The 16349-nt window shown below is 49.1% G+C and overlaps 1 protein-coding gene across 1 annotated transcript; it reads left to right on the forward strand.

Moving 5' to 3' along the window:
* The first annotated feature begins 276 nt into the window (after positions 1–276).
* LOC137846089 (deleted in malignant brain tumors 1 protein-like) lies at positions 277–13810 on the forward strand. The gene is given in 12 exon segments (XM_068663763.1): positions 277–508; positions 1708–2028; positions 3152–3281; positions 3283–3476; positions 3868–4182; positions 5093–5407; positions 5809–6123; positions 6360–6674; positions 7556–7870; positions 8735–9049; positions 10270–10416; positions 13391–13810. Coding segments are annotated over 12 exon segments (2796 nt in total). The 5' UTR covers positions 277–435; the 3' UTR covers positions 13432–13810.
* Positions 13811–16349: the final 2539 nt, after the last annotated feature.

Raw genomic sequence — 16349 nt, forward strand, 5'->3', positions numbered from 1 at the left:
AGGGGGGGTAAGTTGTTATGCTGGACCTAAGCTAAGACTGTACCCAAGCGCTGCAACTCTCCCAGTCCTTCCTGTCCCCTCTCTCTTGTCCTCTTGTGAAATGTACCCATAGGACATCTCCGAAGTGCCCACAGTGTCTGCTCCCAGAACATGTTTGCTCATCACCAAGGGTCAAGCTGAAAGCAGATTCGGTTCCCCCTCAGAAACTTGGCTCCATGTGCTGCAAGTGCAAGCAGGGATGGGAGGAACAAGCAGCAGGGAGGAGCAGTGTGGGAAGCATCCTCCTGTAGCTGCCTCTATCGGTCTTTGCTATATTTCCTCCCCAGCTGGTAAGGGTGGACCTGAGCTCAGCCCCTGCTGAGCCACCTCCTCCTTTATTCCTGCTGGACTGGTAACAACTTCTCAAAAATTCTGCTGCTGCTGGATGAAGCACCCATGGGTGAGAGGCTGTCTGCTCGCGCTGGGCTTGGGACTGCAGAGGTCGTCCTCATCCTAGCAGGGCTGTGTGGTGAGTGCCTTGTGCAGTCTCCTCCCTGTGCTGGCTGCAGTCTATGTTTTCAGAAACACCATGTTGGGTTGCTGCTTCTCTTCATTTCTGTGCAGCTTAATTATCGTTATAAGGTACTTGTCTAGAGCAACCTGCATGGGCTTTGTGGACGCTGCTGGAAGTGGCATAGATGCAGAACTCCCAAGCCCTCCTGCCAAGGGCAGCTCTCTTCCAGCTGGTTGCTGCAGAAGGCTTGAGTTTTCCTCAGAAGTGCTGATACCTTCTAGAAGGTGGATTTCACAAAGTGGGAGAATTTTTTATAGTGGTAGAGTCATGTGGAAATTAGGAATGAGAAAACAACCTAGTGGGAATGGAGAGGAGTGCTGCCCAGCTGCCCTCATCATACATTGATGATCAGAAGAAAACAGTGAATTGCAAAGGGATGGCAGAGGGAGCCAAGTAAAAATTGGGAAAGGTATAGAAATCAAGTGTGCTGAGTGAGTGCGGTGCTGCCTTCTCAGTAGCGTCAACTATGTGTTGTAGAGCTTGAATGGCTGAAAAAAAAAGAGGGGGAATTGGAAATGCCAGCCCTCTGAGTAAATGTAGTAAATGCTGTGGGGTTGATCTGCTTGGGCCAGACTGATCTGAGGAAGCAGGATAGGGGTTTGCAGAAATAAAGGAAAATAAAGGACCTCTTATGTTCCTTATGCTGTGGTAAGGCTGTTCATTCAATAAAGCCAACCGAGATTTGTGAATGCAACATTTCTGGCCCATGGTGCTCTGAGTGCACAGCCTTACTCAAAATTGTTCCAACAAAGAGCCTGAAATTCAACTATTAACTACTTTTTTTAAAAAATATTATTATTATTATTATTTATTTATTTATTTATTTGTTTATTTATTTTTAGTAATGTAAATTCATCCTGAAGCCTTTTCAGTTGAAAAAATTGGTGTTAATGTATTTTGGTTTTCCTTGTTTTGAGGGACCATATTTTCACCTGTCAGTAGGTGGAACAGCCTGGGGTTTGCTCAAGGGCTATCTGTCATGTGTCCTTGCCAAAATTATGATAATAAAGTTATAAGTGCTTGTGTCCTCCTCTTGCTGGTTCATCCCTATTCCTTTCAGCCAACAGGCAGAGACCGTCAAGATGCTCCTTAGCATTTTCTTTTCCAAGATTTCCTATTAACTTTTCCTTCCCTTTGCTCTCCCTCATTGCCAGCATCAAGTCCTGCCCAAATAAGACTTGTGAATGGCCCTGACCCCTGCACGGGGCGACTGGAGGTGTTTTACAATGGCACCTGGGGGACGGTGTGTGACGACCACTGGAGCCTCGCGGAAGCCCGTGTGGTGTGCCGGCAGCTGGGCTGCGGGATGGGCCTGTCTGCTGTTGGCGGGGCTCGGTATGGGCGAGGAGAAGACCCCATCTGGCTGGACAATGTGCAGTGCAGCGGGACAGAAGCTGCTCTTTCTGAGTGCCGGGCACGGCCCTGGGGAGATCACAACTGTGGGCATGGGGAAGACGTCAGCATTGTGTGCTCGGGTGAGTCTGGCTCGTACCGCGTCTTGGACCAGATGACCTCCAGAGGTCCCTTCCAACCTAAACCGTTCTGTTATTTGGTTCTGCAACAACTGCTGGAGACAGCTGAGGGATGAAATTATGGGCAGGACAACTACTGTTCATCCTAGGAAGATGTGCTGCTAATGTCAGGTGGTCCTGATCACAAAGCAGCCCCATGGAACATGCAAGATCAGTCTTAGAAGACAGGTTTCTGTCTCACACCGTTGCTTCCAATGGGTGCCAGATCAGAATTATAGAGTGGTTTGGGTTGGAAGGGACTTTTAAAGATCCAACCCTCCTGACATGGGCAGGGTAACCCTTCACTACATCCCATTTCTCAGGGCTCCAGCCAATCTGACCTTAAAGATTTCCAAGAGGGGGCATCCACCTCCTCTTCAGGAAAGCTGCTCCAGTGTTTCACCAGTCCCATAGTACAGAATGTCTTCCTTATATCTACGGCTTGAGTTCATCTCTCTGAATATCCCTGTCTGCAGTCGTCTGCTTTGGAACAGTGCAGTGCACTGTTATAATGAGGTCTAATGAATATGGTTAAAAGTGTTGGGACATAAGTCATGCCATCCTAAAGCAGCATTTGCTGGAGCACTCAGTTCTCCATCAGCACTTATTTTAGGAAGAGATGGACCTCTTGTCACCCACAGATGATGTTGTTGGCTGGGTGTCGTCTGATTGTGCTGTGAGTGTTGGCACCTGGCTCACAGATTTTGAGCTGAATCCTGCCCCTACAGGTAGGCAGAATTACTTCCCTCACATGATTTTGCAAAGAATTCACACTCTTCACACTTGCTCCAGATAACTTCCAAATGTTGTTCTTGGATTCAAGACCTCTTTACATCTGTCATGGAGTCTGCATTCCCCTGACTATTTCTCAGCTTCAACACCTCCTGACTTCACAGGGAATAAACCCTTCATGGGTATACCCTGACTGTCAGACACTGTCCAGAAGGGCCTTTGAGAATAAACTGAGCCTAAGCATTGTAGGCAACTGCATGCTCAGCAAAGTTACTGATCATTTGCTCCTAAGGACTGTAAGCAGCTGCTTTTCCAGCAGAGGCTCTGACTGTTTTCTCCTTGGTGGTGTTTGCAGGGGCACCTGCTCCAAGTCTAACCCGTGCCAGGCTGGTGAGTGGCTCTGGCCCCTGCTCGGGCAGAGTGGAAGTCTTCCATGACATCAGATGGAGCACCGTGTGTGATGATGGCTGGAACCTGCTGGATGCTGAGGTGCAGGGAGGTGGGCTGTGGTTCAGCTCTATCAGCTCCGCCTGGCGCTGCCTTTGGGCAAGGGGCAGGACCCATCTGGCTGGATGAAGTGACCTGTGCTGGGACAGAGGCTTCCCTTTCTCTGTGTCAGGCCAGTTCCTGGGGAAGTCATAATTGCAAGCATAGTGAGGATGCTGGTGTTGAATGCTCAGGTAACTGCCCCTCCCCCCCCTCCCCCCCCCCTTTTTTTTTTTTTTAAGGGATTAGTGGAGAAAAAAGAAGAGTTTGAAATGATCCTAGTTGTAGACATGTACATTGCAGCCCTGCAAATGGAGCTGGGAGAAAACCTGTGATGGGCTGATGTGTGCAAGGGAAACGAACAGGGAGCTTCAGAAGTGGTACTCATCCAGATGTTACACTCGTGGGATGAGTGGGGAGGAGATGAGAGCCCTAGGGAAGCCTGCTCTTCTCAGCTTGTGTCTGCAACCTTCTCACCCTCCAGTTGTGAGATTCTGTGATGATTTAAGCACTGGGCTTCCTGCTCCCAGGGCAGCTCCAGTCCTGGCCTGGATATCCAGATATTTGGTGCTCGTCTCTTTCCAGAACCAACTCAAGTACGTTTGGTGAATGGCTCCAGCCATTGCTCAGGGAGAGTTGAGATCCACCACAACCAGCAGTGGGGGACAATTTGTGATGATGGCTGGGACCTGAGAGATGCAGAGGTGGTGTGCCGGCAGCTGGGCTGTGGGATGGCCGTGTCAGTCCCTGGCAAGGCTCACTTTGGGCAAGGACACGCTCCCATCTGGCTGGATGAGGTGAACTGCACAGGGACAGAAGGCGCCATCACAGAATGTAGATTGGAGCCCTGGGGGGAACACAACTGCAATCACAATGAAGATGCTAGCGTTGTGTGTTCAGGTAAGTGACCAGGTCATGGTGTCAGAAAGGAAAGTGAATCTAATGTTAGTCTGTTCCCTGCATACATGTTGTTCTCCTTTGTGTATGATGCCATTGCAAGCAGCAGTGCTTGGGAGGTGAGGTAACTCCACTCCTGTAGGCATCAGCACAGATTATCTGGATGCACCCTTGTGTGTCTGTGCTAATCCTCTATCCGACACCGTAAAATGTCTCTTCTCAAGTGGCTTGCCATGTCCATCATGTCATCATCCTCTCTGTATGTTGAAGTGTGTGCACTCAGATGAGTCATTTGGCCTTTGACACTTGCCATACGTGGCTGCAGGCTATTCCATTTCTACGTGCCAAATTTCTTTTGGATCTTTAGAGGTGGTGCAAGATTGGAAGATATTGCCCCATCACTCCATCTTGCAGTGATATGCCAGCCATTTGTCACCAGAAAAGCGACTCTGGGTGATCTCAGGCGATATTTGCAAGGAGCTTTAGTAGAGGAGAGCAAACAGAAAAACAGCATGGAAGGACTCTCCTCGACACAGCTTCAGCCAAATATTTTTGCTAGAGTAAATAAAGGTAATTTTAAAAAAATATTTCCTCATTGCATGTGTCCTCTGAGGGAGATGCGGTCACCCTAGCAGAACTTTGAAGCTCATTCTTATGTTTATGGTTTGAATATGGATATCCTGGCATTATCCACAGGAAACACTTTCTGGGATGAATCCTGTTTTTACCTTCTTCTGAATATGTCCAGGTCTTTCTCTTACTCAAATGCTTCCATTGAAGATGCTGATGCAGATGGGGGAAGCACAGTTATATGCTTGTACGTGGCATGGTTGCATGTAGCTGCAAACCCCAGAACATCTGCTTCAGAGGACTAAAGCATGCAATTCATTCATTTATCTCATTCCTTCTTTAGAGCCCACAGAACTGCGGCTAGTGAATGGCCCAAATCGCTGTGCTGGGCGGGTGGAGGTGCTTCACCACCAGCAGTGGGGCAGTGTGTGTGACAATCACTGGGACACGGAGGATGCCAAAGTGGTGTGTCGGCAGCTGGGCTGTGGTGCTCCAATCTCTGCTCCAGGCTGGGCCAAGTTTGGCAGAGGCTACGATCCCATCTGGCTGGAGAAAGTGACCTGCTCGGGGACTGAGGCTGCCCTTAGTGAGTGCGAAGCCCAGACATGGGGAGTCCACAACTGCCACCATGGGGAAGACGCCAACGTGGTGTGCTCAGGTAACCCTCTGCCACATTCCTCCTGCCTGTCTTCACGGAGACATCTGCTGCCCCTTAGACACGGACGTGTCCTCTTCAGAAGGCAAGGGGATAATAATAAGATTCCTGCTGCCAAGAAGCGTTGCGAGGAGGATCCCATCACTGCTGCTTCTCCCATTTTTCCTGGCTCATTTTCAGCTTGAGTGAATAGTCACTGAACTTCTCGCGGAGCTCCCATAGTGCAAAAACCTGTGCTGAGTCTCATGGGAATCCCCGTCTAGTAAAGGCATGATATCAGGGAGCTCAGAGCAGAGTCACCATCTCTTGCAAGATCCCATACCCAAGCTTGTCTCCACCAACTCTTCCTGAAGGTTTTTTGTTTTTTTGTTTTTTTTTTTTTTTTGTATATTCCTTTGTTTCAGAACCAGAGGTGGTTCGGTTGGTGAACGGCCCAAGCCGCTGTGCTGGGAGAGTTGAAGTCCTTGAGCAGCGCCAATGGGGGACGGTGTGTGATGATGCCTGGGACCTGCGTGACGCAGAAGTGGTGTGCTGGCAGCTGGGCTGCGGGACAGCAACTGCAGCTCCAGGCTTGGCTTACTTTGGCCAGGGACATGGTCCCATCTGGCTAGCCAAGGTCAACTGCACGGGGACAGAAGCTGCCCTCTCCAAGTGCAGGGCCAGGCCCGAAGGAGTCCACCTCTGCCACCATGGAGAAGATGCTGGTGTGGTGTGCTCAGGTAGCTGTTGATCATCTGCCCATGAGCTTGTGGGTTCCAACACTGCAGGAGCTCAGTGGATTGCTTTTCCTTTCTTCTCTATGTCACTACTCTTCCCACATGTGAATCTTGAACTCCAAGGCAAGACCAATGCTGAACAAGTGGGGATTCCCCCTCGCTGTCATATCAGGCACTTGGTCTCTCCTTTACCAGGTCTGCCACCAAGAGATGACGTGCTCTGCCTCTTTCCATTTCAGAGCCTCCTGAGGTCCGGCTGGTGAACGGCTCCAACCGCTGCTCTGGGAGAGTCGAAGTGCTGCATAACCAGCAATGGGGAAGTGTGTGTGATGATGACTGGGACCTGGATGATGCACAAGTGGTGTGCCAGCAACTGGGCTGTGGTACAGCTATCTGGGCTCCACATGCAGCTCGGTTTGGACTGGGGAACGACACCATCTGGCTTGATGATGTGAACTGCACAGGCTCAGAGGCTGCCCTCTCTGAGTGCAGGGCCAGGCCATGGGGTGACAACAACTGTAACCACCGAGAAGCTGCCAGTGTGGTGTGTGCAGGTAAGCCACCTTCATTCCTTCATCACAGAATCACAGAATTTCTCGGTTGCAAGAGACCTCAAGATCATCGAGTCCAACCTCTGAGCTAACACTAGGAAGTCCTCCACTAAACCATACCACTAAGGTCTACATCTAAACATCTTTTAAAGACCTCCAGGGATGGTGACTCCACCACTTCCCTGGGCAGCCCGTTCCAATGCCTAACAACCCTTTCGGTAAAGAAGTTCTTCCTAAGATCCAACCTAAAACTCCCCTGGCACAACTTAAGCCCATTCCCCCTCGTCCTGTCTCCAGGCAGGTGGGAGAACAGACCAACCCCCACCTTGCGTCATGGTGCAGCTCTGGAAGGAGCAATGTTGGCAGCCCTGCTGGACTCAGTATGTTGCTGTGTCTGTTATGGGAAGCGTATGGATAGCTCTATTTTGCTCGTGTCTCTTGCCTCTGTATAGAGACCTATTTTCAGGTCCCTTTACACATTGACCCTTCTCACTACCTTTGGTCCATGTAGTCTTGATGGACTGCCAGGCTCTTGCTCTGTATTTCCATAGCACTATGTTGCCATAGCACTTTAGGTCTATGTTCAGGTTTCTCCACGTGAACTACGTGGCTGAGCCACCCCCTCCTGTTCAAGTCCAGGGTGGCCTTGTTGATACAGCTAATGAATGTTGAATGAACTCCAGACTGGTGTAGGTCTTCCATTTGTCCCTGTATCCTGTCTGTTCCCTCCTCGTGGTTTCTTTGGATGCCTGAGAACACATCAAATGGGATTAGATACCTGTGTTTATGCCAATGGGAGCCTTCACATCACATTGTACCTGGCTACCACTCGAGGTTCTGTCTTCTACTTGTTTTTTGACCTGCATGTGTCTTTTGAATTCCAGAACCAGCCCAGCTCCGGATGATGAATGGCTCCAGCCGCTGCTCTGGGAGGGTCGAGGTTCTTCACAACCAGCAGTGGGGGACTGTGTGTGATGACGGCTGGGACCTGAGAGATGCAGAGGTGGTGTGCCGGCAGCTGGGCTGCGGGATGGCCGTGTCAGCTCCAGGCTCAGCTGAGTTTGGGCAGGGCTCCAGCCACATCTGGCTGCAAGGTGTTGAGTGCACAGGGACAGAAGCTGCCCTCTCCAAGTGCAGGGCCAGGATGGGGCAACAGAGTTATTGCAACCATGGTAAAGATGCTGGTGTTGTTTGCTCAGGTAAGTTTTTTCTTGAATATCATTATTCTGGAGAGCATTGGGTGTGCTAGAGGAAGGAAGAGCATGACTTTGCTGGTGACTCACTCTCCTCTGATTCTGGGTAATGCCAAGCCCCACAGAAGAGTTCAGGTTGCTGTTCTGCAGAGGTTTGGTCAGTGGCTGGGCTTGCTAGTTAAACCTTAGGGAGATGGAAGATCCTGAAAGAGGTTGAGCTGGTGATGGGAATGAGAATCTGAGCAAAGCAATGGGAGACACAACCGAGCCTCCAAGGGATGGGAAGAATAAGGCTTTGTTTAGGGACCTATTGGATGGGTTTTAAAGTTTGATGTGATCAAGAAAACAAGTAAAAAATGTCAGATTAAGAGCAGGTAGGAAGAAAGGCTCATCTTACAAAGATCAAAAAGGGAGATTTTTACAAATTGCTCTGTTTTTATTCTTTTCCAGCAAGCATGCCCAAATTTTCTCTGTCACAGAAGTTTTCTTATTATAGTTGGTACTAATTACAACTTAGCTTTAAATATTCAAAGTCCCTCCGGAGTTTGGGGATGTTCAGTATAATAAAGGAATCAGACACCTCCTTCACAAAGGTCCAGGTAATTCAACATCTCTGAACACCATGAGAGCAGCAGCATGCCTGCTTGCACTTTGATGCTAAAGGAGTCCAAATTGCAAGGTTGTTGGCTAGTGCAGAAGCTTTTTGGCATGTCATTTTCAGTGGCTGGAAATGCATACAGAAGTTCCTCAGTTACAAATGTCATAAAAGATACAAAAATCAGTGACATGCATTAGCTATATGATCTCTGTGAGCAGTGCAGACATGGATGGAGGCTTCCAAAAAGTGCATTCATTTATTTTTTTTTCCAGATCCTGTGGCACTACGACTGGTGAATGGCTCGAGTTTCTGCGCTGGGAGAGTTGAAGTGTTCCACAAGCAACTGTGGGGAACCGTGTGTGATGACGGCTGGGACATGAATGATGCTGCAGTCGTGTGCAGGCAGCTGGGCTGTGGGGTGGCAGTCTCAGCCCCTGACAGAGCTTGGTTTGGGCGAGGGCATATTGCCATCTGGATGGATGACGTGAACTGCACAGGGGGGGAAGACAACCTCTTGGAGTGCCTGGCCAGACCATGGGGGGAACACAATTGTGACCATGGGGAAGATGCTGGTGTGGTGTGCTCAGGTAAGGTGGCCCTGTTGGTATGGAAAAGCCTTTGGGCATGCAGGTGTCATCTCCTTGCTGAATTAGTGCTGCTCTGAGTGTGCATGCTTGCTGGTGGCTGAGGAGACAGAGACAAATGGAAAATGAAGATGGAATTTCCTTCAACACAAGCTGAGTCTGACCTTGCTAGACTCCACCTGACCTACAGGATTAGTGGATCCATGGTCTCTGTGGTCAACACCATGGTCACCATGCACCATGGTCAACAGTGTCATCCCAGGATGTGGGTAACTTGAGTATGTGCTCAACACAAGTTGCAGGGATGATCATGACAATAGGGATAAAAATGACGAAAACCTTTCAGAAAGGCTGAAGGAGAAAAGACTACACCATGGGGAATATCCTTACAGCTGAGCTGGGAAGCTGAGAGTCATGATTGGCAAGACTTGTCCTGGCATTCCCATTTGCTCCACTCTTTCCATCCACTTTTGGACAAATCTCAAAATGTGTTCTCCTCATGGCCAGTAAAATAGCAAGTTGTCTCTAGGACATCTGTACGCAGTGAATTATCCTGGAATGGATGCACTTGCCTGGGAACCACCCAGACTGAGGTACTCTCCTTTATGCATCTGGTACATCCTGCAGAACACTCCATCTTAACTGGTCACCCAAGTTTCTTTAAGGAAAGAAACCCGTGGTTGTGGGATGTGGTTTGCAGAAAGGACCATTTTGCAGTCATCCAGCCCTGCCAATGCCCACTGCAAATAAGTTGCTCTACAGAACGAGCAGTCAGACCGATGGCACCTTGAGTGGCCTTGACTTCCCCTTGAGTGGTCCACCAAAGTGGTCCACCTCTGAGGCAAAGGCAGCTGTGATGCACAGGGACCTAACAGAAGCTCTCTTGGTGTCTCCTCTTTGGAATCATATATCACAGAATAATACAGATTGGAAAGGATCTCTGGAGAACACCGATCTAGTCCTCCATTCACTGTGAGACCAACTAAACCTTGTGAATGGCCTTGACCAGTGAAAATGTAAAAGTCCCCAGGGATGAGGGTCCTAGTGCCTTTCTGGTCTCTGTTACAATATTTAACCATCCTTATGTGGAAAAAGAATATTTTCCGCTATCTAATGTGAATTTCTATTGGTGCACATTGTGCCTGTTTCTTCTTGTCCTTGTGTACTGCTAATTATCTCCTCGATTAGCTCTGGATGAAGGAAAATTTGCTTTTTCCCTACAGGCTATGCTTCAATCACACCATCACAGACTCTGCCACTGCTCCCATTGCTGGTCTCAGTCATTTGTCCAGTGTTGATACTGGTCTGTGGAGCTGTTCTGTGCCTGAAGAGGAGGCAAATGCGAAATAGGACTTCTAGTCCCTCTCCAGGTGAGCTCCGTTGTGGATGAAGAGGGAAATGAAGTTTCCAGAAGGGTATGGTTGGAAGTAGGATTGCTAAAATGTTGATGTCAGCATACTTTGGGCAGATTTCTTTCCTGTGGCTCATATTGAAAGGGACTTCCTATTCTACTTTGAGTCCTTTGGTTCCTTTCTCTTTTCTCTTTCTATCCACTGTCCCTCTTTCACATTAACATCTTATTTCCAGCTGGGTGGAAATATGATGCTCTTGGTGGTGGGATGGTCCTTCAAGTGGGAGCACCTCCTTGAATGCTCCTCTTTGTTGCCTGCTCCACTTGTTCATTAAGCAGGAGCTCTGAGCTTTGCTCTGTTCCCAGCTCCCCCTTGGGAAGGATATCAGGGATATTTCATCTTTATCCAACAGCTGAGAAAGGATCAGGAACTGTGTCTGTGCCTGAGTTTTTAAGGATGTGGTGGAGACTCTTGGAAACCAGGGTTGAGTGGTTGGAGACACCTGTGTTGAACATCTGCATGTTGTCTTTTTGGGAATGAGGGATGGGGTTGGGTATGATGCTGCCAGTTTTACCAGCGTTGTTCTCAAGCTTTTTCACCTCAGGAAAAGGACAGGGCAGTGGGAAGGCACCAAGACTGAGCAGATCCAAAGGGCTGGGTTGTCCAGAGATGTTCCTATGACTGGTGTGTTGGAGTCCAAAAGAACATGCCCATCTATCTCACTCATGGCAAGGTCACTCCTAGGCCCATGTGTGACCCAACCAAGGAGATATCTTTTCACAGAATCACAGAATCACAGAATTTCTAGGTTGGAAGAGACCTCAAGATCATCGAGTCCAACCTCTAACCTAACACAGTCCCCACTAAACCATATCCCTAAGCTCTACATCTAAACGTCTTTTAAAGACTTCAAGGGATGGTGACTCCACCACTTCCCTCGGCAGCCCATTCCAATGTCTAACAACCCTCTCAGTAAAGAAGTTCTTCCTAACATCTAACCTAAAACTCCCCTGGCGCAACTTTAGCCCATTCCCCCTCGTCCTGTCACCAGGCAGGTGGGAGAACAGACCAACCCCCACCTCACTACAGCCTCCTTTAAGGTATCTGTAAAGAGCAATAAGGTCGCCCCTGAGCCTCCTTTTCTCCAGGCTGAACAAGCCCAGCTCCCTCAGCCGCCCCTCGTAGGACTTGTTCTCCAGGCCCCTCACCAGCTTCGTCGCCCTTCTCTGGACCCACGCAAGCACCTCGATGTCCTTCTTGTAGCGAGGGGCCCAAAACTGAACACAGTACTCGAGGTGCGGCCTCACCAGAGCCGAGTACAGGGGGACGATCACCTCCCTAGCCCTGCTGGTCACACTGTTTCTGATACAAGCCAGGATGCTGCTGGCCTTCTTGGCCACCTGAGCACACTGCTGGCTCATATTCAGCTGACTGTCCACCATCACTCCCAGGTCCTTCTCTGCCTGGCAGCTCTCCAACCACTCATCTCCCAGCCTGTAGCTCTGCTTGGGTTATTGCGCCCCAGGTGCAGGACCCGGCACTTGGCCTTGTTGAACTTCATGCAGTTGACCTCAGCCCATCGGTGCAGCCTATCCAGATCCTCCTGCAGAGCTTTCCTACCCTCGAGCAGATCGACACACGCACCTAGCTTGGTGTCATCTGCAAACTTACTGAGGGTGCACTCAATGCCCTTGTCCAGATCATTGATGAAGATATTAAAGAGGACCGGCCCCAGCACCGAGGTATGGGGGACGCCACTAGTGACCGGCCTCCAACTGGACTTGACTCCATTTACCACGACTCTTTGGGCCCAGCTATCCAACCAGTTTCTAACCCAACGAAGCGTGCGCCAGTCCAAGTCCAGAGCAGCCAGTTTCTTGAGGAGAATGCTGTGGGAGATGGTGTCAAAAGCCTTGCTGAAGTCAAGGTAGACCACATCCACAGCCTTTCCCTCGTCCACCCAGCGCGTCACTTTGTCATAGAAGGAGATCAGGTTCGTCAAGCAGGATCTGCCTTCCATAAACCCATGCTGACTGGGCCTGATCGCCTGCTTGCCCTGCAAGTGCTGCGTGATGACTCTCAAGAGGATCTGCTCCATGAGCTTCCCTGGTACTGAGGTCAAACTGACAGGCCTGTAGTTTCCCGGGTCTGCCCTCCGGCCCTTCTTGTAGATGGGCGTCACGTTTGCTAGCTGCCAGTCAACTGGGACCTCCCCCGATAGCCAGGACTTCTGATAAATGATGGATAGGGGCTTTTCCAGCTCCTCTGCCAGTTCTCTCAGTACCCTTGGGTGGATCCCATCCAGCCCCATCGACTTGTGCACATCCAAGTGCCGTAGCAGGTCACCAACCAGTTCTTCGTGGATAGTGAGGGTCACATCCTGCTCCCCATCCCCTTCCACCAGCTCAGGGTACTGGGTATCCAGATGACAACCGGTATTGCCGCTAAAGACTGAGGCGAAGAAGGCATTAAGCACCTCCGCCTTTTCCTCATCTCTTGTAACTAAGTTTCCCCCCGCATCCAGTAAAGGATGGAGATTCTCCTTAGTCCTCCTTTTTGTGTTGATGTATTTATAAAAACGTTTTTTGTTATCTTTAACGGCAGTAGCCAGATTGCATCCTGTTTCCTTGCCAAGTGCTGAACCTTTGTTTTGAAAGGAATGCCATCTGTAGGCTCTTTGCATGTAGGAGGAAGCTTGGGTGGGTGGATCAGCATGTAGTTTTGATGGTGGGAAAAATCTTTGGGATGAAGGGTGCTGCGTGTGGACCAAACGTTTGATCAAGGGTGGTTTCTGCAAAGGAGACTTCATGTCTGAGTACTGGCAGTCAACAGTGTATACCCTGTGCTGCTGGTATTAGTCAAGTCAACTTGATTTGTGCTGTCTCCAAAGCAGTGAGCATCCTCAATGGTGTTGTAAAAGAGGAGGAAAACTCAGGCAGCACTGCCTGGGATGCCTAGATCGACCCACTGACTGAATCCTTGTGGTCTGCAGGCTTTGTACACATGGACCAGCTGGCTGACATGTCCACCTAGATGCCTGGAGCAGAGCAAGTGGAGGCAAAGGAGTCTCACGCTGATGATGCCAGCAACAAGTGAGCTCAGTTCCTGTGACCATCCCAGATACAAGACTCCAGCTGATGCAGCTCCATCCCAGTGCTCAGCCCTGTCACCATGAAGGGCCCTGGACGATCCCTTCTCTACAGAGTGAAATCACCAGAGATTGACCCATTGTCAGCTCCATGCCCACCTCAGCCAGCCACCCAAAGTGATACAGGGCATGAAGCACCAGCTGGCAGAAATGGTCTGTGTGCACAAGAGAAGTGATGCATAGAAATATTTCAGGTTCCTGTTTTCATTTTTTTTTCTTGGTGCATTTGTGAAAATAAAAAAATAATAATTCTGTAACACATAAGCAATGTTTTACTGTTTTTTTTTTTTTTTCTTTCTTTCTTTTCTTCTTCTCCTCTTTTATTTTTTTATTTTTATTTTTTTTTTAGTCAATGGAGGCTGCAAAGCTTTTCCCTACATATATGCAATGGCTTGTTTCTTTTCACCTGTGAAGCTGAGTAGCTTTGCTAACTCCACCAACTGAAAGCTCAGGTGAGGCCTCACATAGACATTTAGAGCCACCTTAGATGTCCTAGGTCTCAGACGCTGGCATGGGACTGTCAAATAGGACAAAGGACCTACAGGTAACTAGATGTGTCTCTGTGTGGGCAGCTAGACCATGCTGAGCTCTTCCTTCTGCTGCATTCCCAAATGTTTCTGCATGTTGTCCTTGGAGAGTAGTCTTCTGGGGCACCTGAGACAACAGTGCTCTGACAAAAGAAGAGCTTGGAAGGCACAGAGATGCGAGCTGGATATGCAGAGGGATGCTGGCTGGGGTTTTAAGCAGCACTGGTCATAAAAAGAAGTGTTGGGTTCTCCAGTGGCTAGTGATACAGCCCATCTCACACAACCCAAAACAGCTGCTTGGAAGCATCAGAGAAAGCCTCAGCATGGGGACTCAGGCTGTGACGGCTATGATAGCTGTGATGAGTTAAAAGCATGAACACCTGGAAGGCCGGGGAGGAGGGGAGGTGAGCAGGAAACAGGATGCCTGTTGAGTCATAGGGACTTAGAAGATGAAGGCTTGGAATGCCCAGGGATGATTTAATCTAGAAAACAGAAGATGACTTTTGTTACAGGTAGGAATGCACCTTATTGCAGGCACTTTGAGATGATGCTGTCCTGGTTTCAGTTAGCACAGAATTAATTTTCTTCCTAGTAGCTGGTGGAATGCTGTGTTTTGGCTTAGGATGAGAAGAGTGCTGATAACACCCCGATGCTTTAATTGTTGCAGAGCAGTGCTTATACTAAGCCAAGGACATCTCAGCCTTTTGCTCTGTCCTGCCAACGGACAGGCTGGGGGTGCAGTAAGAGCTGGGAGGGGACAGACCCAGGACAGGTGACCCAAACTAGCCAAAGGGGTATTCCATACCATCTGACGTCATGCTAAACAATATATAGGGGTGGCTAGCCGGGGGAAGGGGGCCGGACTGCTCGGGGTTAGGCTGGGCATCGGTCAGCGAGTGGTGAGCAATTGCATTGTGCATCACTTGTTTGTACATATTATTATTATTTCCCTATTATCACCATATTATTATTATTGTTATTATTGTTATTATTATTTTGTTATTATTATTTTCCTGTCTTATTAAACTGTCTTTATCTCAACTCACGGGCTTCACTTTCCATTTCTCTCCCCCGTCCCAGAGAGGGAGGGGGGAGGGTGAGCGAACGGCTGCGTGGTGTTTAGCTGCCGGCTGGGTTAAACCACGACAGATGCATACATTGGTCCTGCTGTCTGCTAATGAGCACGATAATGGTTGTTACCCTTGTGACCTAGTGACCCTAAAGAGGTCAGGGTAATGGAGAGGTCTTTCTCCAGAATGCAGGCAGTGCTTGCAGAATTAGCTTTTCTTTGTTCTCGTTCCTGAAGCTGCAGTTCTCACCCACTTTGACACGAGGTTATCTTCTTCCTAGGAAGCACAGTTCCCTTTTCAGCATTTTCCTGGCATGGTTTTGAAGAGTTCAGCTGCAGGGTCCCCACCCATGGCTGGCTAGTGACCTTGTGCTGCTGCAGAGCTTCCAGTCCTTCATCTGCTCAACAAAAGAACAATTCTGGAAACTTCCCTGGATTGCTCCAGTTTGATGTGAGCTGGATACGTGATCAGGGAGGTTCATCTGGCTCTTTGCAGGGGTTTGGGAAGTAGAGGCATTTGAGATAGGGGAGCCCACCAGTGTGGTGGGACTAGTAGTCCATCCACCACCCAGCAGCTCCTCAGGTTTTATGAATCTACAATCAGCCCATCATACAATTTATGTACTTTTGTTTAAAGGGTGGCAAGTGAGAGTTAAAAGTGGAATAATGCTCTCTTAATGATAGAAATGGGATCTAGGGACCTTAGTCTATGAGTCTAGAAACACTGAGGCAAGTAAGGGTACCTTGCAAAAAGAAATTCACATGTGTGTAGGTCCCCAAAATGTCTGAGCTTGGAGTGTGCAATTTACACACATGCACTTTATAGCCTGTCCCTGAAGTCTCTTTTCAGTGTCATCTGCAAATGGGCTATGGGGTAACCCCAGAACATGCCCTGCTGTCCCAGGATGCTGTTACTTCTCCAACACATTGCCTTCTCTGTGGGGTGGTAAATGAGGGTCCTTGCTAACAGACAGGCATCTCTGTGGGAGTTTCATTTTTATGTTTCTTGAGTATCACTGCAGCGAGGATCCCATGGGAGGCAGCTTCTTCAGGAGGCAATCTGGGGAGGTTCAGTATGGGGGACACCAAAGGATGAGCAGATGAAGGGGAGTTAGAGTCTGGGCAGGCTCAGAATGGGAAGAGTTCTTCATGACCTGCTCCCACATTCCCTGTCCTCTCTCACTTAACCATTTCTGAAGCCATGCAA

The sequence above is a fragment of the Anas acuta genome, chromosome 30 (assembly GCF_963932015.1).
Source record: "Anas acuta chromosome 30, bAnaAcu1.1, whole genome shotgun sequence".
In the NCBI taxonomy this organism is placed as follows: Eukaryota; Metazoa; Chordata; class Aves; order Anseriformes; family Anatidae; genus Anas; species Anas acuta.